The sequence below is a fragment of the Gossypium hirsutum genome, chromosome A05 (assembly GCF_007990345.1).
Source record: "Gossypium hirsutum isolate 1008001.06 chromosome A05, Gossypium_hirsutum_v2.1, whole genome shotgun sequence".
Classification (NCBI taxonomy): domain Eukaryota; kingdom Viridiplantae; phylum Streptophyta; class Magnoliopsida; order Malvales; family Malvaceae; genus Gossypium; species Gossypium hirsutum.
The window spans coordinates 20,108,440-20,135,402 of record NC_053428.1 but is presented as its reverse complement, the minus strand read 5'-3'; the positions used below and the strand labels follow the sequence as shown (position 1 = coordinate 20,135,402).

The 26,963-nt window shown below is 35.1% G+C and overlaps 3 protein-coding genes across 9 annotated transcripts; 2 read left to right on the top strand and 1 right to left on the bottom strand.

Moving 5' to 3' along the window:
- Positions 1-7,759: 7,759 nt before the first annotated feature.
- LOC107958098 (polyadenylate-binding protein RBP47) lies at positions 7,760-12,150 on the top strand. 2 transcript variants are annotated; one of them, XM_016893772.2, is made up of 6 exons: positions 7,760-8,396; positions 9,455-9,935; positions 10,828-10,886; positions 10,965-11,095; positions 11,199-11,295; positions 11,551-12,150. In XM_016893772.2, exons 1-6 carry the CDS (start codon positions 8,028-8,030, stop codon positions 11,710-11,712), a joined length of 1,299 nt encoding a protein of 432 aa, XP_016749261.2. In that variant the 5' UTR covers positions 7,760-8,027; the 3' UTR covers positions 11,713-12,150. The 2 variants fall into 2 exon arrangements, with proteins under 2 accessions (XP_016749261.2, XP_040969810.1); XM_041113876.1 differs by lacking the exon at positions 11,551-12,150 and having other exon boundaries at positions 7,796-8,396; positions 10,965-11,290.
- A 1,167-nt stretch (positions 12,151-13,317) lies between these two features.
- On the top strand, positions 13,318-20,189 carry LOC107958097 (uroporphyrinogen-III synthase, chloroplastic). Of its 6 annotated transcripts, none has more exons than XM_041113873.1 (11): positions 13,318-14,014; positions 14,855-15,486; positions 16,165-16,252; positions 16,605-16,671; positions 17,025-17,143; positions 17,554-17,649; positions 18,304-18,359; positions 18,778-18,863; positions 19,115-19,249; positions 19,613-19,678; positions 19,763-20,189. In XM_041113873.1, exons 2-10 carry the CDS (start codon positions 15,268-15,270, stop codon positions 19,659-19,661), a joined length of 915 nt encoding a protein of 304 aa, XP_040969807.1. In that variant the 5' UTR covers positions 13,318-14,014; positions 14,855-15,267; the 3' UTR covers positions 19,662-19,678; positions 19,763-20,189. The 6 variants fall into 6 exon arrangements, with proteins under 6 accessions (XP_040969807.1, XP_016749257.1, XP_016749258.1 ...); XM_016893768.2 differs by having other exon boundaries at positions 16,602-16,671; XM_016893769.2 differs by having other exon boundaries at positions 13,328-15,486.
- A 163-nt stretch (positions 20,190-20,352) lies between these two features.
- On the bottom strand, positions 20,353-23,953 carry LOC107958096 (serine carboxypeptidase 1). Its single transcript, XM_016893767.2, has 9 exons — positions 23,400-23,953; positions 22,488-22,595; positions 22,119-22,393; positions 21,722-22,003; positions 21,327-21,433; positions 21,131-21,214; positions 20,898-21,003; positions 20,645-20,819; positions 20,353-20,559 (listed from the first exon to the last, which is right to left on the bottom strand). The coding sequence occupies exons 1-8, from the start codon at positions 23,839-23,841 to the stop codon at positions 20,667-20,669; spliced, it is 1,557 nt and encodes a 518-aa protein (XP_016749256.2). The 5' UTR covers positions 23,842-23,953; the 3' UTR covers positions 20,353-20,559; positions 20,645-20,666.
- Between the last annotated feature and the right edge of the window lie 3,010 nt (positions 23,954-26,963).

The following is a 26,963-nucleotide window of genomic DNA, read 5'->3' as shown; positions in this document are numbered from 1 at the left end:
AATTTCTACTTATAACTAAACTTAACTCTCTAATTTTCTCCATAAAACCCTAAGTTTTAAATTCTCTCAATTTAGTCCCTATTACACAAAACTTATAACTTATTTTAGAATTTAATCCTTTAACCAATTCTAACTTGAAATTCTATCAATTTAACCCCTAATTTATCAATTTGTTGAACATGAACTATGTCTAAAAATACAATAACTTCTAAAATTTTAACATAAATCAAGTAGTATTTTGTTCTAGGATTCCAAAAACTCAAAAATAATAAGAAAATGGGCTAAATTAACTTACAAATTAGCTTAGAACCTTTAAAACCTTATTTTTCCCTTTTTCTTTTCTTTCTTTCTCCCTTCTCTGTTTCGTCCCTTAATATTCTGTTTCTTTTCATTCTTTTGTTTTGTTTTATTTAGTTTAGTTATAATATAATATAATATAATATAATATAATATAATATAATATTCTTATTTATTAAGTAAATATATATTTTAATTATAAAAATCTTTGATATTTTCCACATTAAACTACCTCAACTATAGAAAATGATTTAATTGTCTCTTTAATCCCTTTAGTTTTTCTTTAATCTATAACTAAACTTTCACTAGTCTTATTGCAATTTAGTCATTTTTCCTAATTACTTCTAATTTAAGTTAATTCTCCTAACCAAAACTTAATCAATTACACAACTAACTTCGTAAATATTTTTAATAAATATTTACGAATCCGTTTTACGAAAACGGAGACCCGACAACACACTTTTCTGATGCCCGTAAATTTTGAGTCATTACATTGATAATATAAATATGGAATTTATGGAGAAACATTAGATAGACATCTATGTTGAGTAATTTGACATGTTTTAAACATATTTGATTGTGTTTTGGATTGGTTGAATGAATGATTTTTGAGTTGCTTGGTGTTTAAAATTTCATGGTATGGTAAACTTGATGCTTAAGGTCCATTTTGAGTCCACACGACTAGACACACGAGCATGTGACTAGATCGTGTGAGACACAAGGCTAATACACTGGCGTGTGTTCCTTAATTCTATGAAATTTTTTGATGTTTTCGAAAAAAATTTCTGAATAGCCGGTTTTGTCCTGATTTATTTCTAGCACATATTTTGGGTCTCGAAGGCTCATAAAAGGGATAATGTGATTTATTTACAACATTTTTTGTTAAATGATATAAAATATTCGTATATGATTTGAAAAGTTCGGTAATACTCCGTAACCGTGTTCCGACGACAGATAAGGGTTAGGGTGTGTTACATAGGGGGCGACAACCATAGTTAATGATACTAGAGTTTTATCGTCCCACCTCCTTACATGAGGGGTTTTGGGCCTCTCTTATATCGGGTCCAATTACAAGTACTTATTGGGTCATTTTGACCTTGTACTCTGTAATATGATTCAACCTGATTTAGTTGTTCTATTTTATAAAATAAACTTTAATATCTACATATTAAATTATTTTCTCACCTCAAATTTACCCTGTAAAATTTCAACAATTTTACTCTGGTAAAATTTTGAGAATATTCGTTCAGTATGCCACGACTCAACATGTTCACTATGACCGAATAATTTATTTTCATTTTTCGACTTTAAAACAGTCCAAAAACATAAAATAATTCTTTCATCATTTTTTAAATAATCCTATATAGGATTGTAAGTTTTCATTTCTATTTTTAGAAATCTACATTTATTTCAAAATAGTGTCATTTCTCCATTTCGAAGAAAATCATAATCATTCCTAAATGTTTCTCATTTCTCTTTTTTTATTCATTCTGTTCATTTATATTCAAACACGTAATTCATTTTTGGTTTCAACGAGCTAGCGGAGGGATCGATTGAACATATGTGGTTTAGGCTCAAATGATTTATTATTAAGTTCCGACTTTTTTCCTATTAATTAAAAACTCATTTAGTCATGATGTTATTCCACTATAGTATCGTGACTGAGCTCTTTTCAACGACATAAAATTACTAAAGCAACTAATCGGTGCTAGTCTAATGACTTTGTCATAAGTGTGTTACCCTCATAGGATATCATTGATCTTTTTGGGATAATATTCGTTCTCTCAATATGATCATATTTCATCTTATGGTAATGCCAACGAGAGGATATCATTTACCCATATTTTGGGCTATAAATTTCACTATTGTGAATGATGATAGATACTACATAAGTCGTACACCCAATACACCAGTTTTCAGTTATTTATCTATTTGAACTCAGACTTTTACTTACATTAAAGTATATGAGCCACACATACATAGTTCGCCATCCAATTAGGATTTAAGTATGTCGCACTATGAACGTCACAGGTGAATAAATTCATAAACAGATTCAAGATCTATTCTACTTATGTCATGTTCGATGTATTGTCAGTCTTGTCCGAAGTACTGCCAATCCAGTCAATCACATCTATCTCTCTATCTTCTAGGAGCAATTCGCTTCAATGCTCAATACAAGACATCTCCCTTATTGGACTAGATAGATGACATATTAGTCTTTCAATCATAGGACACGTAATACCACTTAGTATTAGTTGAACATTTAGACAACCAATGAGCAACATTTGCTTCTATTTTGCTTTGCGTGCAAAAACCATGTAAGGAAAATAATACAAAATATATTAACTCAATTCATGAAAAATTTTATTAATTAATCTGTTCGAAAAAATTACACGTTTACAAACGAATATGCTCCACTTAGGACACCAAATCCAACAGCATGCTCCTACTTTAATCGTGGACATGGTATCGGCTACCATTTTTAAGCCATCGAGTGGAACTCCCTTACGAATTCCCACACGTAGTACGGTAAAATTCATTTGATAATATCATTATCATTTTTATTTTTATATTTTTAAATAACAACCTTGCGAGACACAAAGGTATACCGACCGAGCTCGAGGATATTTGGGTAGCTTTAGATCAACAAACTGAAGAGGAGGTGTAACACCCTCACTTGACTTGATTATTGGATTTGGGTGCAGTGTCGCAACTGAATCAGCTATTGCTCATATTAAGATTCCACCATATCAAAACATATTATATTGCCTATTATATTGCCTACTAAGTTTTAAACAAAGTTGACTGTCCAAATTACAAACTATGTGAAATCTAAATAAATATATCATAATTGCCCTTTAGCGAAGTTACTAGAGGTGACCCCTATATTATGTGCATGACATTTCTCTTTGATGCTCTTTGACTCATTATGATCTAGCCCAGTGTAACGGCCCAAATTTCAATGGTGTCAGAACAGTGATTCAAATTGCCAAAACCAATATGTGAGTTTAGTATTTTAGAAATTTATAAGTAAAGGTTAGGTTTGATTTTAGAAATATTTTTTTATTAGTGAATTTTGTGTTTTAAAAGAAGATTATTAGGTAATTGGATCAAGAACGAGGTATCGAGACCTTGAATTTATAACCTGAGCCATAAATATTTTTAGAAATATTTATGGAGTGTTAATAAGTTAGTATTAAAGTTTCATTGGGAAATTTTAACATTCGGTAGTCAATTGAATAAAAAGGACTAAATTGAATAAGTTGTAAAGCTGTAGGAAATGATGAAATAGCATAAGTAATGAATAAGAAGGATTTGAAGCATAAATATGCCTAAAAGAAATGCATGAGACGACATAGAAGAAGAAAAATTTGAAATTAGGTAAAATAAAGGGTAAAATTGGAAATAGGGTAAAAATTTAATTGTAAAAGATGATGTAATTGGTAATTATAGAGAATTCATCATTTTTCTTCATCTTCATCAGCTAAAAACACCATTAGAGAGCTTTTAAGAAGCTGGTTTTATATTCTACAACATATCAAGAAGTAGTGGTGAATCATGAAAAGGAGAAATTGCAAGAATAGTCCCTGAAATTTCTACGACTTTTACAAATCAGCCCAGGTAAATTCATATGGCAAAATTCAATGTTTTGTTATGAAAATTTCATGAATACTATGGTATATTATTGTAAATGCATATTATCAAATTGTAATAATTATGAAATAATGTATAAGTAAAAGTATAAATTAGTTGGAACAATAGATTTGAGTGCTTTCGTTCTGTGACCAAGACGAATTCACAGAAAAGACCATGGTTAGACCATGGCAACATGTGATATGTGCTTCCGTATAAGAACATAGCAGGGCTATGACATCGGTGTAATGTGATTATGTGCTTCCGTATAAGACCATATCTGATATATGGCATCGGTAATATATGTGCTTCTGTGTAAGACCATATTTGGGATATGGCATTAGTGTGATATATGATATGTGTAAGACCATGGCTGGGCTATGTCTTCGGTGTGTGATATGTGACTATGTGCAAGTCTATAGTTTTACTATGACAATGTGAAAATGAAGCACTCAATTCTATTATTGTTCCCTAATTTGACTATGAAGGTAAATAAGAAATTGGCCCAAGAGATCTAGAATTGACTAATAGTGACATTGAAATCAATCAAATGAACTTATTAATGATTTTGTGATTGACAGGAGAAATTAGTGAAATTAAATATTAAATGATTGTATAAAATGTTTGGTAAGATTTTTTTTATGCCTATGAGCTTACTAAGCTTCTATAAGCTTACTTGTGAATGTTATTTATCTTGTAGTTTGACGTACATACATTCAGAGGATCGGATCTACATCAAGGATTACACTATCCAGATTTACTCTGGTAGATTTTGTTAAACAACTTTTTGATTTATATGGCATGTATAAGGGTTGAAATGATAATGTAATAGAATGAATGATTAAGTATGCAAAGTAAATTGAATTTGATGGTTGTGTTAGATACTGAAATATATATGTATTGGCTTGAAATGGCTGATTGGTTGGACTTAATTAGTATATAAATATGATTTTGTGCAGGAAGATAGTTTGAGGGTAAGAAAAGTGGTCTTAAATGACCTATTTTCGTCCACACGGGCGTGTGTCCAGGCCGTGTGTCACACAGGCTTGCCATACTGACATGTCTTAAGGTCGTGTGTCGCCTGCATCCTAAAAATGAGAAACAGAATGTCCAGGTTTAGACACACGATCTAGCACACGGGTGTGTAGCTTGCCGTGTGACATACACGGGCTCTAACATGGCCGTGTAAAGTCTGCACCTAAAATGTGAAATTTAATTACCACATGGCCTAGCAACACGGGTGTGTGCTCAAGCCGTGTGACTTAAGTTTCATCATAGATGCAAGTCAGAGAGTTACACACCCTAGAAACACGACCATGTGGGCTACATGGCTATGCCACACGGGCGTGTGACCCATTTTACATGAAAATTTTTCTAAGTTTTCTAGAAAGTTTCTGAAATTCTCGGTTTGGTCATGAACCATTTCCAATGCATGTTTTGAGCCTCAAAGGCTCGTAATAGTAACCATATGTATGTTATTGGAAAGTTTTAAATTTGAGTGGAAATTATTGTCTCAGTTTTGAATGTTTGCTTATGAATAAGTCCGGTAATGCCTTGTACCCTATTCTGGCATTGAATACGGGTAAGGGGTGTTATACTCAGTCCCTTATAAAGTTCTTCATTCCATAGATCCAACGCAATCATAGGTCAAAATGTAAGTTCAAATGAACATAAAGAGTTTTTATATTACTCGAAAACATACCCCGCATCGCTAAGGTTTAATTAAATAATAAAATACTATTAAACTTCCTGTTTGTTTGGGAAAATTTTTCTTAAACCGTTGTAATAGACTTGATCTTATTCCCGTTTCTATCCACTTGCAGATAAATTATTGAGCTCTTTCTCTCTGGCTATTTTATCAGCCTTCTATCTACCTTGATAGTTTTTTTGATTGTCTCGCCATCTCTGCAGTTTATCATTCATTTTACTTAATTTCTTTCTTTCACTTTATTCCCATCGTGGATTTCTTCTTCCCACTAATATGTCTTATTGCGGCGGTCTTCCAACTTACTCACTTAAAGGTTTTTGGTGAGTATTCTGGGTCTATTTAATCAGTGACAGAATTTATCCTTATCTTAACCCTGTATGTCTTGTTCACCTTCCTTCCATCGATATGACTATCAAGGTCCCACGACTCTCAGGCGGACTAAATTTTGCTTAGTTTAAATAGTGATTGAATTACGCCCTTTTAATTCACATAGTCATGTTATTAACCTTAAGCATAGCATAACCTTCTATTACAGACCACTATGGCCTAATATACTCAGTTTCTATTGTTGAGTGTCCATTTGGTTTCCTAACTTCTTCTTTTTTTACCATATTTCCTCCTAGCTACCCTTTTTGCTAACATTATCTTGCTGATTCCCCTTAATTTAAGAGGAATAGTCTTGACAGACATACCTGTCACTTGTATCCTCACCCTTAGTACTTTTCTAACCTGGGTCCCCAATTGACCCTTCTATTCCAACTATAGTCTTGACAGACGTACTTTGTAGGGGGTATTTCCTCTCTAGCCTTTTCTACCTCTCAGCCTCTGCAACCTGGGAATACAGAGATAATTTCCCTTTTAACCCATCCCATCCCCATATAAATGATCGTTCTCATCCCCTACTTACTCATATCTTAGTCAATGTATGAAATTGTTTTTTTTTCTTTTTTTTTTCTGCGTTTTGAAATTTTTGGGTTTAAAGATTTATTTCTCTCTAGCTTTGAGGGAGACATAGTTATAGTTTTAAGTTGTGTTTGGGCTCATGGTGATGTTGTGGAACTCGATAACCTACAAATTTCACCTACTATGTGAGTATGGAGCCATCACTTGAATAACTGATACTGTTTTGCAACTTGAGGCCCGAGTTGGCGATGATTATACTATCTCTAGTTGAAGTGTAACTAGAGCTTCAAGTTTACAAAGGTTATATTGCTAAAGGATAGAGCATAACTGGGGTTGTAGTTGACGGTGGTTATGTAGGCACAACAACGAGTTTTTCCTCGTCAGAGGAGCATGCTTTATAAAACCCATACACAAGTACAAGGAAGCAAATTAGAGAGGCCTTTCAGTATAATTAAGTAATTTGTTTTATCCATTTCCACCAAAGGCTATGACCCTGTTCCACCCCAATTTTATCATAGGTTACAGTAATAGGGTCACCGCCTTTGGTGGAAATGGATGAAACAAATTACTTGATTACACTGAAACGTCATTGTGTTTTCTTCTTCGTACTTGTGTATGGGTTTTATAAAGTATCTTCGTCTGATGAGAAAGACTTGTTGTCGTGCTAACATAACCACTGTCTACTACGACCCTAGTTATACTCAATCCTTTAATAGCATAACCTTTGTAAACTTGGAGCCTTAGTTACACTTCAATCTTAGACCGTTTAATCATCGTCAACTGGGACCTTAAGTTGCAAAGTGATATGGCTTCCCATATGATGGCTCCGTACTCAGATGATAGATGAAATTTATAGGTCACCTAGCTCCACGACACCACAGTAAATTCAAATTTCGTTAAAACTATAATAATATCTATCTCAAAAATGAACAAAAATAAATCTACAAACTTCTAATTTTCAACCGCAAAAAAAAAGAAAAAAATTAATTTTTAGTAAAGTGAAAACGCACCCTATAGGACATGTTTTCCTTTCTTTCAAAAAAAAAATGTAAGTGAATAAATTTAAAAAAAAACCCATAATTTTCCAAATATTTTTTTTTCATCGTATATGCAAAAATTAGCCTAAATAAATTCCTAATATAGTAGGGACACTTACTAAATTTCTAATACCAAAATATTATTTGAAATAGGATAGAAGTAAGCAGAAAACAGTGTCACATACAAATTCTACCTAATTTTGTCAATTTTATATACAAACGGTTGTGATGAAACCATCGAAGTAAATCATCTGTCTCATCCCATCACCCTTCGTTAAATCCTCTGCTTAGACCCTAGCCGTACCTTTCTCTCTCGCGTCTGTATTTTCCGTTTCCCTGAAAACAATTAGAAAGAATTCAATTCAAATAACCATTGGAGTCTTGTTTGTTTATTTATATTCTCTTAAACTGAAAATAGAGATAGCAATAATTGTAATAAAAAGATAAGGATGCAACAAAACAACGGTTCGGATTCGCAATCGCCAACACAACCTTCGCAGGAGCAGAACCAGCGACAACAACAACCGCTACAATCGCATCCGCAGTGGGTGGCGATGCAGTATCCGACAACAGCTATGGTAATGCAGCATCAGATGATGCAACCGCAGCACTTTGTGGCGCCGCCACCTCCACCTCAGCACTACATGCCTTATCACCACCATCATCACCAATACCAGCACCACCATGGCAACGCGCAACACACACAACAACAGCAAGGATCCAACGATGGCGGTGAGAACAAAACCATTTGGGTTGGTGATTTGCATCATTGGATGGACGAGAACTACCTTCATAGTTGTTTCGCTTCCATCGGCGAGGTTGAACTATATCTCGTGAATATATTTATTATAATTTGCTATTATTTCATGTTAATCTCTTTTTTATATGATATTGAATGATGAGTACTGCACATTGTCATTGTTGTGGTTTCTGCAGTCATAACACTAATATTATCCTAAAACAAAAGCTATCTGATATTGATATAGTCAGTATGAATTATTGATTAATGTTCTGTTGTATTCTTTAATCTTTAATCTATGTATATACACATAGGAGTGCTATTGGGACACTTGCTTAGTACTGTTTATGGAAATATTTTCAATTAAATGCATCTCCATTGACAATTAAGAAAATCATTATCGAATTTTATTGGATGGAGAATATTTCTTTAACTAGCAATCTTAACGACTACTTTAGGTCTTAGTTAGGAAAAGATAGGATTTGCACTATGATTAAGGCATTTGGCTCCTTTTGCTGGCTGGCATTTAGCTGTATGATTGTAAACTTGATTGCCAATCAAATACCACGAATGAGATGAGTCTGAACAAGTAATTGGCTGACAGGGTGAGATGAATTCCTCATTGGCTATTTAAGGCGATTAAAAGGAAATAATACCAAAAATAACTTAATTAAGTAGAGCCTAAAATAGGTTAAGAATTTGATTTTGACGTATGAAGATATAGTCTGGAATGTCGAAAAGTTGTTTAGAGAATAAATGTTGAGGTTAAATTTAACGTTAAGTTCAAGATAAATTAAAACCATTTTTTTTGAATGTTTGCCTTGAATCAATGTATCATGTATGCAAGAAATTTGTTGAGGTTAAATTTAACGTTAAGTTCAAGATAAATTAAAACCATTTTTTTTGAATGTTTGCCTTGAATCAATGTATCATGTATGCAAGAAATTTGTTGCATTTGACTTCATGTGAGGTTAACGCATAGTGATAGTGAGACTGCATAAGCTCAAACTTAGTATTATTGAATTGAGAAGGCATTGGAACTTGTATGAAAAGAAAGTTAAAGAAAAGTTGGACTTCGCTTTTAAGAGTTTTGGTTTCATGTCAAACTAAATTGATAATTGGAATTTGTTTGAGCAGATTTCATCAATTAAGGTCATTCGCAATAAGCAGACTGGTCTGTCAGAAGGATATGGATTCGTGGAATTTTTTTCGCATGCAACAGCTGAGAAAGTTCTCCAAAATTATAGTGGCATTTTGATGCCTAATATGGAACAACCTTTCCGTCTGAACTGGGCAACTTTTAGCATGGGAGATAAGCACTCAGAAAATGGTCCTGATCTTTCTATTTTTGTAGGAGATTTAGCTGCAGATGTTACTGATAGCCTATTGCATGAAACCTTTGCTAGTAAATATCCTTCTGTTAAAGCTGTAAAAGTCGTAATTGATGCTAATACTGGTCGATCGAAGGGTTACGGTTTTGTGAGGTTTGGGGATGATACTGAGAGGTCACTTGCCATGACGGAAATGAATGGTGTATATTGTTCAAGCAGGCCTATGCGTATTGGTGCTGCAACTCCCAGGAAATCATCTAGCTATCAGCAACAGTATTCTTTACAAGGTATTTGATTAACTTGCTTTTTCTTTATGCACATTTTGTTTAAGTTTACAAGCATTGGTATTTTAATTTCTTAAACTTTATTGCTAAAGTGCCTACATTTACCTCTTTACTGAGTTGTTACCGGTACTTCTACATCTGAATGTACATGTGTATACACACATGTATATATATATATTCTCTTTGAGGATCCTCTGCAATTTTTGATGAAAAAGTTGACTATTTTGCCCCTCCCACTTTGACTTAATTTTGCACCAAGGAAATCAATGATTCCTTATCAGACAATTTATAATTGTCTAACTTGGCTCTCTCTTCAGTTTGACTGCCTCTTTTCTGATTATAGAATGTGTTGGTGTCGAATAGTAGGTTTGTTGGGAAATAAAGTGCTACTTTCTGTTTGAGGAAGAAACTGTTTACAAATCCCACTTTACCCTTCTATTGGGCAACTAGGTATAGCCTCTTTTGATAGGGGCTTTTTAAGCTTGTTGTTTATGACCATTGTAATTTTATCATACAATCATGCAAATTATTTTTCTTCCTTCGGGTGATTTTCATAGGATAGGAATTGTTAGAAGGTGCTAAGGATAGTTCAACTATTTCTTGTTGTTACAACTAGTATAATGAAGAAACTGGTACTGTGAAGTACAGATTTGAGAAAATTTAACGGTGTTCATCTACATGAATTTTGTCAATTGAAATCACCAGAGGATTGTGGTTTATACAAGAAGTTTCTTGGGTTATCTCAAGTTTATATTATATGTGATCGAGAATTTATGTCCTTGTTTCCAATATACTATTTGTGGTTTCTATTCATTCTTTTCCATCTATTATCTCTTTTTATGGTTTTAAGCTTTTAGGATTTTGCTTGATATTTGCTTCCTTTTGTTCTTGGTAGGTGGTTATGCATCAAATAGTGCTTCATCCCAATCTGATGGAGATTCTTCAAACACAACAGTGAGTTTAAGTTCTTCCAACTTTACCTCTTAGGATTATCATCTTTTGTGCCCCTTGGCTGATCAAAAGTTATTTTAGATATTTGTTGGAGGGCTTGACCCTAATGTGACCGAAGAAGATCTTAGGCAACCTTTCTCTCAATATGGTGAAATAGTCTCTGTTAAAATACCTGTTGGAAAAGGATGCGGGTTTGTACAATTCGCCGGGAGGTAAAATTTGTAGTTATTTTTCTGGTTTTGCCATTAATTTGCAGTGCTAGATTAGAGGTGTCATTTAGTTACTACCTTGATGTGAATTCTTGAGTCTTGACAGGAACAATGCTGAGGAGGCATTGCAAAAGTTGAATGGGACTATGATTGGCAAGCAAACAGTGAGACTCTCTTGGGGACGCAATCCTACAAATAAGCAGGTATCTATTTTTTATCGATAGTTCCCCCACTTTACCCTCCCTTGCATTGTTTATTGCAGCATTAAGAAAGCTGTCACTACATGCTTCGACAGAAACTGATGAGAGCTACTGAAGAGGAGAGTGGAATTTTATTTTCATAAAGATTACTAATTTGTGATGACATTTTCTGAAACAAACCTTTGAAAAGTCATGATATTTATTACTTAAATATAAGTTACCTCTATTTGATCTTACTAATATTTTGGGATAATGCAGTTTAGAGCAGATTATGGTAACCAATGGGGTGGAGCTTACTATGGAGGAGCGGTGTATGATGGCTATGGATATGCTTTTCCACCACCTCATAACCCGGGTATATATTCGGCTGCGTATGGGGTTTATCCATTCTATGGCAGTTACCAGCAACAAGTAAACTGAGATAATAATAATAATAATAATAATAATAATAATAATAGCAGGAGAGAAGTAGCTCTAGTAAGTAGACAAGTCACACTAGAGGAGAGGCGTAGCTCTCTTGGTTGGGTAGAATTCTTATATAAATCCCTCCAGGTGTGGAGTGGAACTGAATTTTGACCCCCCCCCCCAAAAAAAGTAGTTTTTTGTAGGGTTTGGATTCATTATTGGTTTAATCTTTTGTGAGTTAAAAGGGAAACTCGGTGATTCGAATATATGACATAGCTAAGGTGTGAGGTAGTGTGCTCCATCAATAAATATGAACTACGGCTACTGGTCGATCAGTTCGTTCGTCGGGTCACTCCAAATTTAATAATTATGATTCATATTTAGTTGGAAGACACTATTGTTAACTTGGATTACGTTTCAGCTTCGTATAGAATATTATTTATATCTTCCTCATTTGAAAATTTGTGGCTGCTATTCAATCTTGACTCTTAGGTGAAAATGAGCTTCCTTTTCTCTAACGATACATTTTACAGGATAGTTGAAAAGATTTAGAACTAGAAAATAAATATTTGGTTGCCTTAATCAATGTGGACAACTCAAGTTACATCCTCACCTCTTCTCATGTTGCCTTGACCTTTTGTATTGTTTTTAAAATGGGCATTGCATTGGTAAAACAGGTTTCTGTGGAAGATAGTAAAATAATTTTGCAATGGGATAAATCTCATAACTATTAATATTTTGGTTTAATGTTCAAAAATGAATATTGGTTTTGTATAATTTTATACATTAAATTTTGATTTGATTCAATTTTAATAAATTTGGTAAGTTTCTTGAATAATCCTTTAAAGAAAAAGGTAAGAAAATAACTTTAAAACGGTCTTGAGTTAGATAAATGAAATGTAAATCAACTTAAAGTCTCAAGATAAATTTAAAATCATACATAATTTTAATTTTGTATAATTTTATAAATGAAAATTTGATTTGATTTAAATTTTACAAACTATTGACATAATTATCTATAAAGTACCATTTTAAGTTTACATATCACATACATATATAATTATATTTATTCAATATAAAAACAAATCAACGTAACTTTTTTTTAAATGTGTACAATTCAATTAAAATTAAAGTTTCGCATATACATTTGAAACATAATTAAAAATTCATATGTATAACTATATCAAGTCAAAATTCATATATTAAATTGTACTTTTGATCAAAATTTAAGTCAAAATTCATGTATTAAATTGTACTTTTGATCAAAATTCAAGTGTTGTTTTGAAAATTTTCCTAAACTAGTCTAGATAAAAATATTTTTTTAAATAATTTCATTATAAATTTTGATCGTATCAACTCTTTTTAATAGAATATTTAGAATTATCTATAACTCTTTTTTACTCATAAATAAAAAGATAATACGTCTCAGCGTACTCGAACCACACAATGTCTATATCAATCAAACTAAAATTCAATCAGCATAAAAAAAATGTTTAAATGCAAGAATTAACTAATTATAAAGATAAAATTTAAAAATAAATTATTTTGGTCAAAACCCAACCATCAAATAACATAATTAGTGTAAATAAAAAACCTTCTTTGCCGGTTTTGAAGTATTTACTTTGCTTTTCTCCAACATTGCTTCCCTGCCCAGTGGCCCTGCAGTCGAGCCTCATTCGCCAAACATTGGGCGTTGTGCCTTATCCCTGAAACAACCCTATTCGTCGTCTGTTATCTTATTCCATTGTTGCCGTCCACCACCGGCATCGCTTGAAGGGCACTGCTAGTGCTCCTTTCCTTATGTCATCTCCTATGGTTCAAATCCCTTCCTTTTAAAATATCACCATTCTCCCTGTTCTGTGTTTCAAGTTTTGGAGGTGTCTAAGTAGACCCAATGTCGATTGCTATTTACCTCGAGAATTAAGCCACTTGTTTCTCTTATTCAGCCAAAGAGCTCGACTTTTCAAATTCTTCGATCAAAGATGTCGAACAATAGATTCTGAAAAGGAGGTTTAGAGTTCTCCAAGGCTATTGTGGCGGTCGACCATTGGCTGCTAAGCAGTCAATTTTGTCATAGTATCAATCAGTCACTGACCAGTTTTTCCGACGTTTTGAGAATTGCTTGTGGAATAATAAGTTTTGGGCTCAAAATAATCCTCTACCTTCCTCTGTAAAGGCTGGTGTTTTTGACGCCGACTCTTCGCTCGTCTATTTTCAGGATTGTGTCTTTCGCTCGAGCACAAAGACAAGTTCCTTCGATGTGCCATTTTTGATGGCTTGTGTTCTGTTGAGAGGCGAACCTAAGGAAGCCTGGCAGGTTGCTATTTAGATTTTAATTTTTTTTAAAATTTTAAATTAGTAAATATTTTAATCTTTTTAAAATTATAAAAAATTAATATAATATTTTAAAAATTATAAAAACATAAATTATAAAAAATTAAAATTTCATTCAACCAATAAAATATTATTCTAAGTTTGTTCTTGATTCTGTTTGATCTTTTCTGAAATTCTACATATTTATTTATTTAAGTTTCGAGATCACAACTCCATTATTATAGGAGTCATACCATTCGAAATAGATTCACCACATCAAGATGATTATTCGATGGTTGTTTGTCATTGCTAAAGCTTTAAATCCTCCTTAGCTCCTATTTGTGTTCAGTGATGGAGATCTATATTAAGTGTCAGATCATCTTGGGCTGCTTCCCTCAAACGTTATTAGGTTTATAGGCTTTTAGATTTGTTTTATTCAGAGCTGTTACTCTTACTCTCTTATATCTAGCTTGACTATTGTTGCTTGTAAAACTTTTCATATGATAAAATTTCATTAAAAAGAACACTAAGCACATAATCATGGGCATATGAAAGAAAGCTACATTCCGATTATATTATTATAATTTAGATGATATTTTATAAGGTGCAAAAAAATGATAATGACGACCATGTCCATTAGATGCGCGTAAATAATCACACCCAACATTACTACAATGATGATGGGGGGTTCGGCGACATTGCGTCTCTTGGAGCCCTATGGTGAAGCGAGTAGCCAAAACCCGACAACCTCCACGTGGCCCCGAACCATACACCCTGACCCATTCATCATCATTTCTACATTCCTCTATACTCTTTTTTATGCTTTTATTATAATGGCCATCAGATATGGAGATTGAAACAAGAGCCAGGAATATAAACGGTCTTTTCAGTATCATCCGTGGAGAATGATGGATCCTCAGGGAAGTCTGCACCGTCTCATTATCTGAAACCCCAGTCGATTATGATGGACCCGGCTTAGAATAAAGTGAAAAATGTGGGATGCTGTTGTGTCGGCGGGAATTAGAACTAGGCTCTCTTGCCCGCCACAAAAAAGTTACACGTGTCATCCAGTATGCTCTACAGGTTACCGACCGGAAACGTAGGCATTATTTAAAGGCGGGAAAACAATTAGGGGCTAGTAGATATTTTTGGTTTGCGAAAAAAAATTAATTAATTATCATGGTTTAGTAGTTAGTTAATTCGGCAACAGCTGGCCCCTTTTGGCCCAATCCTCCATCGTCTGCCCAACACGTTTCAATGGCGTTACTTTCTCTCTCCTCTCTCAGTCCTCTCGCTCCGCCATGTCCGTCTTTTCCTCTGCAACTTCAAACGCGAATCTCTTTCTCTCGTGCCAGAATCGGAGCGTCTTCGACTTCGTCTCCGTCGACTTCGCAAGTGATTCAGCATGCTTCTTCAAATCCGAAAGTCGTCGTCACCAGAGAACGAGGCAAAAACACCAAGCTTTTTGACGCTCTGGTTTTTACTCTTTCTCTTTCGCACCTTCTTTGAGTTTTTTCTGTCTTTTATATCTCTTTGATGATTTTGTTGAGCTCTTTAGAGTTAAGCTTTTTCTCATTTTTTATTGGAACTTGAAAGGAAAAGGTTAATATTTTACAATATGTGAACAATCATCCCCTGCATTCTGAATTTAGGATCGGTTTATCATCTGTTTGATTAAATGCTGAAACTAAAGCAACATCTAAGTCATTCTTAATTGATTTAAGCTGCGTCTAAGTCATTTTTAATGTTTTTTCCCCTCATATTTTATTTTTTATTTTACTTTTTTTAAAGGTAAATACAGTGGTATGAACTTCTTGAACTTCGAGCCTGGTTCGTACCAAAGAAAAAAAACTAGAAACTAAGAAAGGATTAAAGAATCTAGAGCACATGCCGTTAGTAATTCGAAGGATCTAGCTGTAAAAGCAAAAAAGAAAAACAACAACCAAAAAAAAAAAAAACAGCTAACTTTAGAATAAATGCTGACGGATAAATAGGTTCAATGTTTGTTTGGAATAAATAAATTCTGAAAAACTTTATGGAAATAATTTCTATTCGTAGTTTTTGGAATGAAAATCAATTGGACTTGCTGCTGTATCAGCTGAACATTTTTTTAGTGCAAGTATATATTTAAATTAAGATTTAACTAAACTGCAGGCCGAACATGGGATCAATTGCTTGGAACTTCCCCTTATTCAGCATTCACAAGGGCCTGACTCGGATAGGCTTGTTTCTGTTTTAAGTGGTAAGTTTGAGAACTTAATCTCAATTGATGGTTGTGCATTGTTAGCACAGTGGATGGATTATCACTGAATTTACATGGATCATAGGCAGTCTCTCTTTGGAAATATAAGTCTTGTTATTTTTAAGATGCTGTTCTCCTTTTATGCGTGCTAGATATAATAAACATTGCCATGTTCAGTTTTGACCTATGAACCAAAACCATGATATTTGGGGTTTGAGCTTGATTGTACTGCTCCTTCACTGTGTCAACTGGTGGAATTTCTTGGGAGTGGTTATATGTTTATAGGGTTCTTGTAGTCAGTGGTTATATTTATTTTATTGTGTTATAATATATATCTTTATTGTGGCAGCAGAAACGGCGTTTGACTGGATTGTCATAACTTCACCTGAAGCTGGTTCAGTCTTTCTTGAGGCATGGAAGTAAGGGTTAGAACTTGCAAGCAAGAAACCGTCTACTTTTTGCGTTAAAATCTTTATGAGCATTTCTTGTCTGGCTTTAGGAATCTTTAGTGCTCAAATGAAGATTCATGTGTTTGCTTCAAATGTCTCTCAAGTTTCATCCGTATCATTCTTTTCTTGCTGACATGTACTATTTATCTTGGCCATGCAATATTCATACTTTTATTAGCAATGCCTAAAAGTTATTTACTTGTGTGTGTGTATTTTAAATGTGGGTGTGTCTAAAGGACATCTTTATTTTTCTCTCCTATTTGCATTTTTCTTTTGATTTACATTGTTTATACTGGGCGCATGGGTTTAAATTGTTTCTTTAGGGCAGCAGGAACACCAAATGTTAGGATTGGTGTTGTTGGAGCTGGTACTGCAAGTATATTTGAGAATCTAAATCAATCATCAAAGCAATCACTTCATGTTGCATTTGCACCATCAAAAGGTACTGATCATTCTCCGCACGACTTCATTTCTGTCATCTTTGTTTGTTTTTGCATATAGACATGTGTATATGTTAATGGATGTATTCATTTTTTTTAACAGATAGTTATTTAGAGGAAAATAGTGTTACATATTCTTTGCGTGAGATTTTTGCAACCGATAAAGGAAGCACATGGCATAATTGTTTTTGTCCTATATGTTTCAATCCATTTACGAGTTTGTAGTATTTTTAGTTTAGAACATATCTGGATGTCCTTAAGTGCTCCTCCTTCTGTGAGATATTTTTCCTACGTTAGCTTGTTGGTGCTGCTATAACATAATCTACCCCTTTTGTGTGACTGACATGTATTAAAGGTTACAATCAAAATCATGATGCTAATTGCATTCTATTATGTGTTTAAATTCCACCAGCAACAGGCAAAGTTTTGGCTTCAGAGCTTCCAATGGATGGGAATAAGAGATGCACTGTCTTATATCCAGCTTCAGCGAAGGCTAGCAATGAGATTGGTATGATAATTGTTTTGGTTTTCTGATTTCATTTTATTTTTGAGTTATTTTGGCCCTTGTTGATTTTTATAATCTTGTTATTTGAGAATATCTTCTCTCCTTCTGATGCATTAACATCTTACCGGAGGAATTGCAAGCTAAAAACTTGACCTTATTGGTAAACTAATATGTGCATTTGATTTGATATTTATGGAGATGTAGGAATCACTTGTGGATTAAGGCATAGCATAAGCCTCACGTTTAATCCTTAAACTGTAAATTTTAAAATTAAAAAAGAGAAGAGAAGTAGAAAAAATTACCTCAATGCTGGGAAAGAAAGAAAAAAAGAAAAGGAGTTGTGGAAAAATGCATAGGTTGAGTCAGTTTAAAGCCACAACCTACTGAAGAAAGGAATTTATTCTCTTTGTTAAATGCACTTCCAAGTTGTGGTGGCATCCTTTCTGATGAAGCATTTATTAACACAAGTTTTGGTTTTATACTTTTGATCTTCGTACTGTTTGATTATTACTTACCTGAAACTTTTGTTTTTCCCCTTTAACATTGCTAAGCTTTTTCTTATATTAACTATATTCAGTATCATGCTTGAAGTTTAATAATTATACTAGGAAACAGTGAGAATGTATCCTTACCTTTGGTTTTGAATCTATGTTCCAGAAGAAGGCTTGTCTCATCGTGGATTTCAGGTTCTGAGGCTAAATACTTACACAACTGTGAGTATCTCTGTATTGGTACTTTTAGTTCCAGTTTCTTCTTTAGATGTCATTCCATTAATGGTTACATTTTTTCACCTTATCTACCTCATCTGAAGTTGAATTGCACTTTTGTTTAGCTTAATAGAAACTTTAGCAATGCCAGCAGAACAGTCTATTGTATTGTTGAGAGCAACACGAGCATAATCCAAAAATTCTTTTTGTAAAGTCTGGGCAAGTTGGCAGATGTATGAGATATTTAGAATAAGCATCTGCTGCAGAATGCTGTTTGAGTCTGCTGCAAAGTTTGTTGTCCTTCTTGGTTCTTGGGGAGCAAGATTTGTTCCTAATTCAAGATAGTAACTTGTAGTCGATGATGGTTTATGACTGCCAACTCAGCATGCTCTAGTAGTCCTTGATGTTTAGTCATTCCTTTCAGGTACCTGTTGATCATGTTGACCATATTGTCTTGGAGAAGGCCCAATCTGTGCCAGTTGTTGCTGTTGCTTCACCTTCTGCGGTTCGGTATATAGTTGATTCTTTTCTCTGCACCCGTAGGCTGTCTTAAAAGTTTTCCATCTGTTAGTGATTCTGCAAGCACATTGTCCATCCTGTAGACTTGTTGCTGCATGTAATTTGAATTATCATGGTAGTTGGACCTTAATTGTCACCTTTCAACATGGTCTGCTTGGGATGCCTGATTTCCCAAGTCTTTCGTTGGGACAGTTTTTCTTTCTCTTTTGGTAAACTTAGTTTCTCCACTTCTATTGCTACAGATCTTGGGTCAATCTCATTTCAGAGCCTGATTCTTGGAGCAATGCAGTGGCCTGTATTGGAGAGACAACTGCCTCCGCTGCAAAAAGATTAGGATTGAGAAATGTGTATTTCCCGATGCAGCCTGGACTTGATGGGTAATCCTCTTTCTTTAATCCAACTTTCTGCTTGAGCTACCTTAGGTAGCAGTAAGTTGCATTTGAATTTAGTCCGACTGTTGAAGCAACCATAAAGTTTCACCGCGACCAAGGTCCTGCAATCTTTTTTCCTGCAATCGTTTTTGCTTCAATAGCCAAGTCTCTGCTAGGAGAAGCTATATTTGTCGAGTCTTTAGGAAAATTCTATTTAAGCTGAGCTTCCTTGACTTAGCAAAAAAAGTTCTTCCTTTAATTACATTCGCTTTTTGTCTCTTCAAACCTTTGTACTTATCAAAGTGGAAGTTCTTTTGGGTTTTGACTAAATTAAAGATTCTGACTCCTCAGTTTTATGTGAATTTCCAGATGGGTTGCTAGCATCCTTGAAGCCTTAAGGGCTCATGACAAATTTTAGGATTGAAAGATATCAAGGTATCCATTTTTGCCTCTTTTCTCTAATTATTCCTGGGAGTAATCTCATTTTTACTCAATAGAATAAATGAGTTGTTCTATTAGGTCCCTGTGGAAACTTCAGCACGGAGTGAAGCAGAACCACAAGCATTTCTAATTCTTTGTGAGCCACAGGCCATTAAGTGAAGAAAGTTTTTCCAAGTTAAAGGGTTGGAATTTGTAGAAATTTAACATTTTGAAGGTACATATCCATTTGGAGGCTGCAGTACTGTATTTTGAGGTCAGATGAGAGGCTATTCAATTCATGTTATCAGAACTTGTACATGCATTTTCTCACTGTTGCCCATTCATTTGACTCAATGTCAGTTGTGTTGAAATTGAATTGGGAGCATTTCCACTCCATGAAATCTGATAAGCAGTTAGGAGAGTTTATCAATTGAAATTGTAATCATATTTACTCTGCCTTCTAAGTTGTATGGCATTTTTTGTGCATTCTTTTATGATAATAATAAAAATCTCTTCAACTTAAAAACCTTGCTGAAATATGTTATGTGTTGCTGTCAAACCATGCCTTATTACAAATTTGATGACCTGATAAGGTTTATACTGAGTTTGTGCGTGTGAGGGAGGAAATCTATGAAATTTCACACGAAGGGAGAAATATCTCAAGTTGCAATTGTGGGGCTTTCACGCTCTTTATGCAAGCTTTATGCGCTTTTTGCCTAATTTGTGCATGGATTATGCACTATAATGATTTTATCTTTCTTACAGAATTAAAGATAGAAACAGAATAATACATTGTCCATACATTGCTGTATCTTTTAAAGAAATTCCATCTTCAGAGTAGTGGTTCAGTTTCCTTAGCATCTATTCTATAGATAATTCCTCCTCCCATTTAACTTCTGCATGAAATTATATAGAGAAAGCATGTCAGCTTGGAAATAAATTTCTGGGATTGAGAATAAGATGATTCCCATGCTGAAGTACCTTGAGGGTTCTTAATGGTTTTTTAAGAGGGAGGAGTGCCTGGAGGCAGTTTCTCCTGGAGGAAAGATGCGATCATGGTAAGTGCTCTCGCTGGCTGGTAGCTTGGAACCGTGTGTCCAGCTCCCCTAACTGTGGTAAAAACCACTCCCTTGTAGCCAACGACATATCCTCCAACCTGCCACCATTAGACATAGAATATGCATAAAAGGGTATGGCTTTGGATTCGTCAAATAGCAGGAAAAATCCATATTACCTCACTATCAGAATACCATGGCCGCCAAGCAGTCTCTACTGGAAGCTGCAGGGTCTTGATGGCATACCTGGAGGATGTCACTGGAACTAGACCATCTGTGTCCCCGCTGGCAGCAGATTTTATTTTAAAGGAAAATAAAACAGTTTATACATCTTATAGGTCGGTATCTTTTCTTATGCTTGCAGTAATGCTGTATTATCGAGAATCAAGTTAGGTAACTTTTTAATTTATACCTGTATATCCACACCCTAATCACTTTTGCCAAGGCCCGTATTTCAGGGAGAGTAGACATTGGGCTGTCTGTCCATCCAACACCACTGAACATGGTATAGAAGCGAATCGGTCAGAAATATTTGTTTCACCCTCTGGAAGGTTCTTTTGACTTGAGATAAACAATTTCTTTCAATTTAAGCGGTGGTCTTGCTTTACCTGCAAGCTGACCATTTTGTAGCTTTGGCATGAAGGGCTGCTTGTACTTTGGCAAGATTTAGGTAGGACTTAACGTGGACGTCAGAGCAGGGATCAAAATTCAACACCTAACAATTCAACACCATCACAGAATTAGGTAGGTCCCTGCCATAAGGTGCTTTTCCTTTGAGAAATGTTTTTGTTTCAGATTTAGTTTCTCTAATCCCTACTCCATGGTTATAAATAGCTCTCATCTCATCCCTGGCCAATCCTTTTTACGTTGCTATATGCATAAAAGTATGAATCTATAGGACAAGTGGGTAAAAGTTTTTAGTCTGTGAGAACCGAAATTTCTTTCCTACTCACTTCTTCATTGTCTTGGTAAAAGACTTGTTATGAAGCATGGTGATACTTACATTACCATCTGAGCCAGGTTTTATTGCCGATGAATTGCATAAAGGGGAGTAAATACCGTACAAGTCAATGTCTCCCATCTCTGTTAGTGCCCGACTTTGATACTGATCACACTGGTCTGTAGCGTTTTTTGCAACTGCCTTGTTGGTAACTAAATCTTGACTAGCAAAGTTGCAGTACTTGTTAACCCCTTCATTGGTTTCATCAGAGTTGAGAGCGTGTGTCCATAAATAATCAAACCGTCCCTTTGTACAAATGTTATCATCTATCCAAGCATTTCCAATCTGCAGTATATATCCATTACAAATCTCAGCTTTAGGCCTTTATGTTCGCCCATTTAGCATACATATAGACAAGGTTCATAGTGGTAGAAGGGTGAACTTTTGTCAGTAAACTCACTGCAATTCCCTTGAGATTGATGACGCTCTGATTGGTGTTCTTGTTTCTTGAGAGAATATAAGAAGCAAGCTGAGGAACATAATGACCAGCATAGCTCTCACCGGTTATAAAGAGATCTCGTGTCTTATACTGGGGAAATCTTTCAAGCCAGTTGAGGAGAAAAACATGCGAGTCCTCTGCTGTTCTCTTGTCACCTACTTGGGTATAGTCTGAGGAATTTTTGGAATAAGAAAATCCAACTCCGGCTGGTGATTCCAGGAATATCACGTTTGCAACTGCAAATGTTGTAGGATGTTTTAGTAGAAATCATAGAGAATTTGAGATATGAAGGTACCGCCATGCAGAAAAGGGGAGTTCGGGTACCAGTACCATTGTTCCATGCATATTCATTTCTGTAAAGCGTTTTTCCGTCACTGTTAACTCTGAAAGGTCCAAGTTCTTGCATGGCTCCATATCCTAAAGACGAGCATCCTGGACCTGTACAACATATTTTTATTCCTATCTTCAAATAATATAACATACAAATATTTTAAAAAGACAGAAGAGTTGACCAATGTAAATTTATGACGGTCATGATGTAAATGCTGGTCCTGTGACCCAGGGTAAGAAGCAAATTTATTCAAGAATCCACCAAGGGAGCTCGGTTGTTTGCTCTAATTTATTTATTTATGTACATATTTCAAGTCATTTCAAAAATATGTATAATTGTAGCAAGTCTCAACAATTTCATGGATGGAGGTAAGGAGTAACGACAAATTCTATCAAGTTGCCTGAGCAGATGAATGGAGCAAATATACTTTTCTTTGGATATTATTATTATTATAATAAGATTATTATTTACAGTTCGATAAGGATTTATTCGATGTACAAATATAAATAACCCATCCCAAAATCTTGGTAAGGATTTGATCAATAAGTGGTGGGAGCCCACCGAATTAGGTGTCTGAATGATGTTTTGTTCATGATTAAGCTTTTGGGAAAACGACAATCATTAGTTGGTTTTGCTTGTGGGATATCTTTTGCTAATTGTTTGAAAATAAGAGTCGGATGGGATATCATTGTTTCAGACCAACGGACGACATTATTCCAATCTTGAACTGATCAATCAAGGGCTGATTTGCGTGCCTAATCATAATATGAACACTATGTTGTGCAGCAAACAAGAGATGCAACGGCATTCTCAGGTATAATGCAGTATGATATTTTCTATAACCATGCGAAACAAAACTTAAAAAGGTATATATCTGTTGATGTAGAGGCTATTAGTTGCAGTTGAATTACCTCCATTTAACCATAAAACCAGAGGCTTATTTGGAGAAGTTACCGGTGACTCCACGAAATAATAGAACAATGCTCGATCAGCCACCGGATCTACTGTTACATAGCCTGCATATTGATCAAAATCCACCCCTTCAGGCTGACCCGGCAGTTTGTCGATCTTGTCAGCTTGCATCAACCCTTTCTGAGATCCTACAAACACTGGAGAGCTATGACTATTTCCTTGATCATCTAGCTGAGCCCATGACTCTGGGCGAGGAGGGTTCGAGGATCTGCGTGATGCAACCAACCTGTTGAGGTAGTCAATCTGGTTTCCCATGCATGATGAAATGAGGAAACCAGGAAAGGAGCAAGGCAATAGCAGCAGCAACCATATTGCATTAACTTCCATTGCTGCTAATACTAGTTCAGTGCAGAGTTTGTTGCGTCTGAACTTTGCCAACATCTAGTGGTACCCAAGTGTTCTATATATATATATATGCAAGCCAATGATATTATATTTTGACGTTGCTCTCTTCCATTTTGTGGGCAAGTGGCGGTTTGCAGCACTGTCCAGGAATCTATTGGGGCCGACTTGATATTGCCACTTATGGATGAATTTTAACGCACTTTTGAATCTGGAAATATTCTTTTTCCTTTTTAACCTTGTGCAATCTATCGCTTAAGGCTCATAGAATGGCTGCAATTTGAGTTGCGGGTGAGTGCGTTGTTCAACTCCAATCATGACCCTCGAAAATGCTAATTGCATAATTGGTCCCTAGAATTCTTATATCCAATCTTTCCAAAATTGATGAGTGCGATCTATTGGTATTTGAATATCATTACTTCCCAAACTTACTTTTTCTCGACCTTTCTACTTTTCACATGGGATACTGTCATCGCCCTTATCTGTATTTGTTTATGGTATACACGCAGCATGTTACAGGCAAGGCACCATTCGTTTGTCACCACTGCAATAATGTCATTAAACTTGACCAGAAAGCACTTAATCTTGGCTCTTATCCTTGTAAGTGGGTATCCCTGTATCTCCAAGGTTGAAATAGGATTGGAAACTAACGGTGAAACCCTTTCTCATTTTATGTATATTTTATTATTAACCCACTGGTCGTTTGACTCGTTTCCTAATGAAACAAACAGCATAGAAAAAGGTCGGCCGTCTTTTCAAAACTCTGAATGGGCCAAGTTTCATCATAGTTCGAACAACCAGGCCCTGCCCACCGGATATAAATGTTAAAAATTGAGAAGCCCAATCATAAGCCTCTGCTTCTTTCACAATGCCAAAATCCATATTACCCTGACCGGCCTATGACTCGGATTTCAGCCTAGCAGTTGGGTTCTGTAGTGATTGATCCAAGTTGCTTCCCATGGTGAAAACTAAGCGCTTGCATGTTTCTCGTTCGTAAGTTTAACCGAGTCGGTAAGTTGTTTTATTATGATATTTTAGTTTCATCTTTGACTTGTAATCGTGTATTACTCAAACTTGAAGCTAAGTCTAGCTGTGGCAAACCCTTACTAGTCAAGGCATTTAAGCTAGTATCCACTTGGGCCTGTATAAATTGATGAATGGGCGTTCAATTATTCCTTCAAATGTTAAATAAAGCTCCTCCATGCCGCTTTAATGAGCTCTACATCCATTACTTCAAATTTACGGCTTTCTGGGGACATTATCAGATCCCAAGAATGACCTTAAAGTTCATTGGTTGGCATGTTTTGACCATCATTAGCTGTCCTGGATTTTGCTATGCCTTTGAATGATAACATTGAACACCGGCGCCACAGAGAAGAAACAGAAAATATTGGCTCTCAAATTCATGGCCTTTGTGCTTTAAAATTTAAATGCCTCCTGTAAATAAACACTCCCTTTGATGATTATTCTAACTAAAGTGTACATTCGGATTTGGGGACTATATGCATACGATGTAGAAAAGCTGTTGGTGTGCCTGCCCATTCTCATGTCTTTGTCATAATCCTTTGAGACTAAAGCTACACACATTTCAACATCATCTGCCATTGATAGAGAGGCTACACGTCACAAGCAACCAAATTAAAAAATGTTGTAGCAAAAAGAAAGATACTTTTAGCTTTCGAACTCCTTTGCTGTAAATAAGGATACATTAATTGATGCTACCATTACAAGTCGATCATCGTTTTAATTTGCGTTTCTTAACGGCAACAACTATCCTAAAAAGTGCTCGTCTCATTTGCAATCAATGGAAATATTAGCGCTAACTAACGTTTCTGTCATTGGACATAATGGGGTAAAACAAGACAAATTCAAGAAAGGGTTTGTTTCTTGGGAATTGTATTGTCTTAAGAGTGGAAATGAATCTCTGGGTGTTACGAAATGGTTAAGGAAGGAACAAAAGCTAAAAAGTCAACTAGATAGGAAGACCGGGCGGTTCTTCTCAAAGAGCTGGCACCAAAACCATATCTTAGCTGACGAGTTGACTTGTTTAGGTACGGTATAGCCAGCTTTCTAATAGTCTTTATCTGGGCCTTTTGTCTTTTTTCTTGGCTTTATTATTGAGATTCACCCTGGTGGTGGAAAACAGGCAAAATTAATTATCCAAGGTAGATCTCTCGAAGAATATTGCAAATGCAAAATTTAATCTTTTTCCTTGGACCACCAATATGAAGAACGAGGTTTTGCTTCTGTTTGAGATCTAAAACAGTGGATCCAAATGTGAAAGCCTTTCAACCATGTTTTGTATTAAACAAATAATGCGCATGTATTGTAGGCATAGATTTTTAAAGCCATAGATTTGCTGTCTTTTGATTAGAAGACAAGCCCTCAAAGGAAAGATAGTGATGACCAGATAGGCCAGCTGGCTTTTGCTAACTTTCCATTTTTTATGTGAAGGGCCCCCCTGATGGGACACAAGTGATGGTTTTTTTTTTAAATTAGAGTGAACAAAAAAATAGTAGCAATTGCTTCTGATTGCACAATGAAATCACTTTTGACATCAAAGAAAGCATTTAAGCTCCATGATTCTGTAATGGATATCAGTGATTTGTGATTGTGCATCCAAATGATGAAATTACCGAAAACCAAAGCTGGGGAAAAAGCAATGGTAGTAAAGCTGACTTGGAGCCCCAAGCCAAAGTGGGTTTTGATTCATGCCACTTGTTAAAGATACGCCTTTTAGCATCTACCTACCTTTTTTCCCTTTGATACTGAATAAAAATTCTATTGTCTTTTCCTTTCCTTTTTTTTTTGTTTTCTTTTGGCCTGGCTTTCCCACTTTAAAAGCTCCAGGAACCCATGGATAAACATAAATTGATCTCAAAGCTACAATAGATAGTAGGACCACCAACCGCTAATAAGGATCAATGGCTTGGAGACCATGGTGCATTGCCATTCACCACCGACTCTGATTCCTATTCCTTAGATATGCATTTACTTGAAAATATGTTGTTTAATTTCAATCTCCAATCATTTATAAGTATTTCATTCTATTATTAAAATTTTCTCAAACCCAGGACTTGTTAGTGCAATGATTGTTGTTTTTTTATGGGAGTTAGTGATGCTCTTTAGCTGAAAAAAAAAGGAGCATATTGGAATGAAGT

Excerpts from the sequence above, each read along its gene's own strand:
- LOC107958097 (XM_016893768.2), top strand. The coding sequence starts at position 15,268 with ATGGCGTTACTTTCTCTCTCCTCTCTCAGTCCTCTCGCTCCGCCATGT. Across the intron at positions 16,253-16,601 it reads GCTTGTTTCTGTTTTAAGTG|CAGAAACGGCGTTTGACTGG; the intron begins GTAAGTTTGAGA and ends TTATTGTGGCAG. Across the intron at positions 17,144-17,553 it reads TGCATTTGCACCATCAAAAG|CAACAGGCAAAGTTTTGGCT; the intron begins GTACTGATCATT and ends AAATTCCACCAG.
- LOC107958098 (XM_016893772.2), top strand. The coding sequence starts at position 8,028 with ATGCAACAAAACAACGGTTCGGATTCGCAATCGCCAACACAACCTTCG. Across the intron at positions 8,397-9,454 it reads GTTTCGCTTCCATCGGCGAG|ATTTCATCAATTAAGGTCAT; the intron begins GTTGAACTATAT and ends TTGTTTGAGCAG. Across the intron at positions 11,296-11,550 it reads GCAATCCTACAAATAAGCAG|TTTAGAGCAGATTATGGTAA; the intron begins GTATCTATTTTT and ends GGGATAATGCAG.
- LOC107958096 (XM_016893767.2), bottom strand. The coding sequence starts at position 23,841 with ATGTTGGCAAAGTTCAGACGCAACAAACTCTGCACTGAACTAGTATTA. Across the intron at positions 22,394-22,487 it reads TGAATATGCATGGAACAATG|TTGCAAACGTGATATTCCTG; the intron begins GTACTGGTACCC and ends CAACATTTGCAG. Across the intron at positions 21,215-21,326 it reads ACAAAATGGTCAGCTTGCAG|TGGTGTTGGATGGACAGACA; the intron begins GTAAAGCAAGAC and ends TACCATGTTCAG.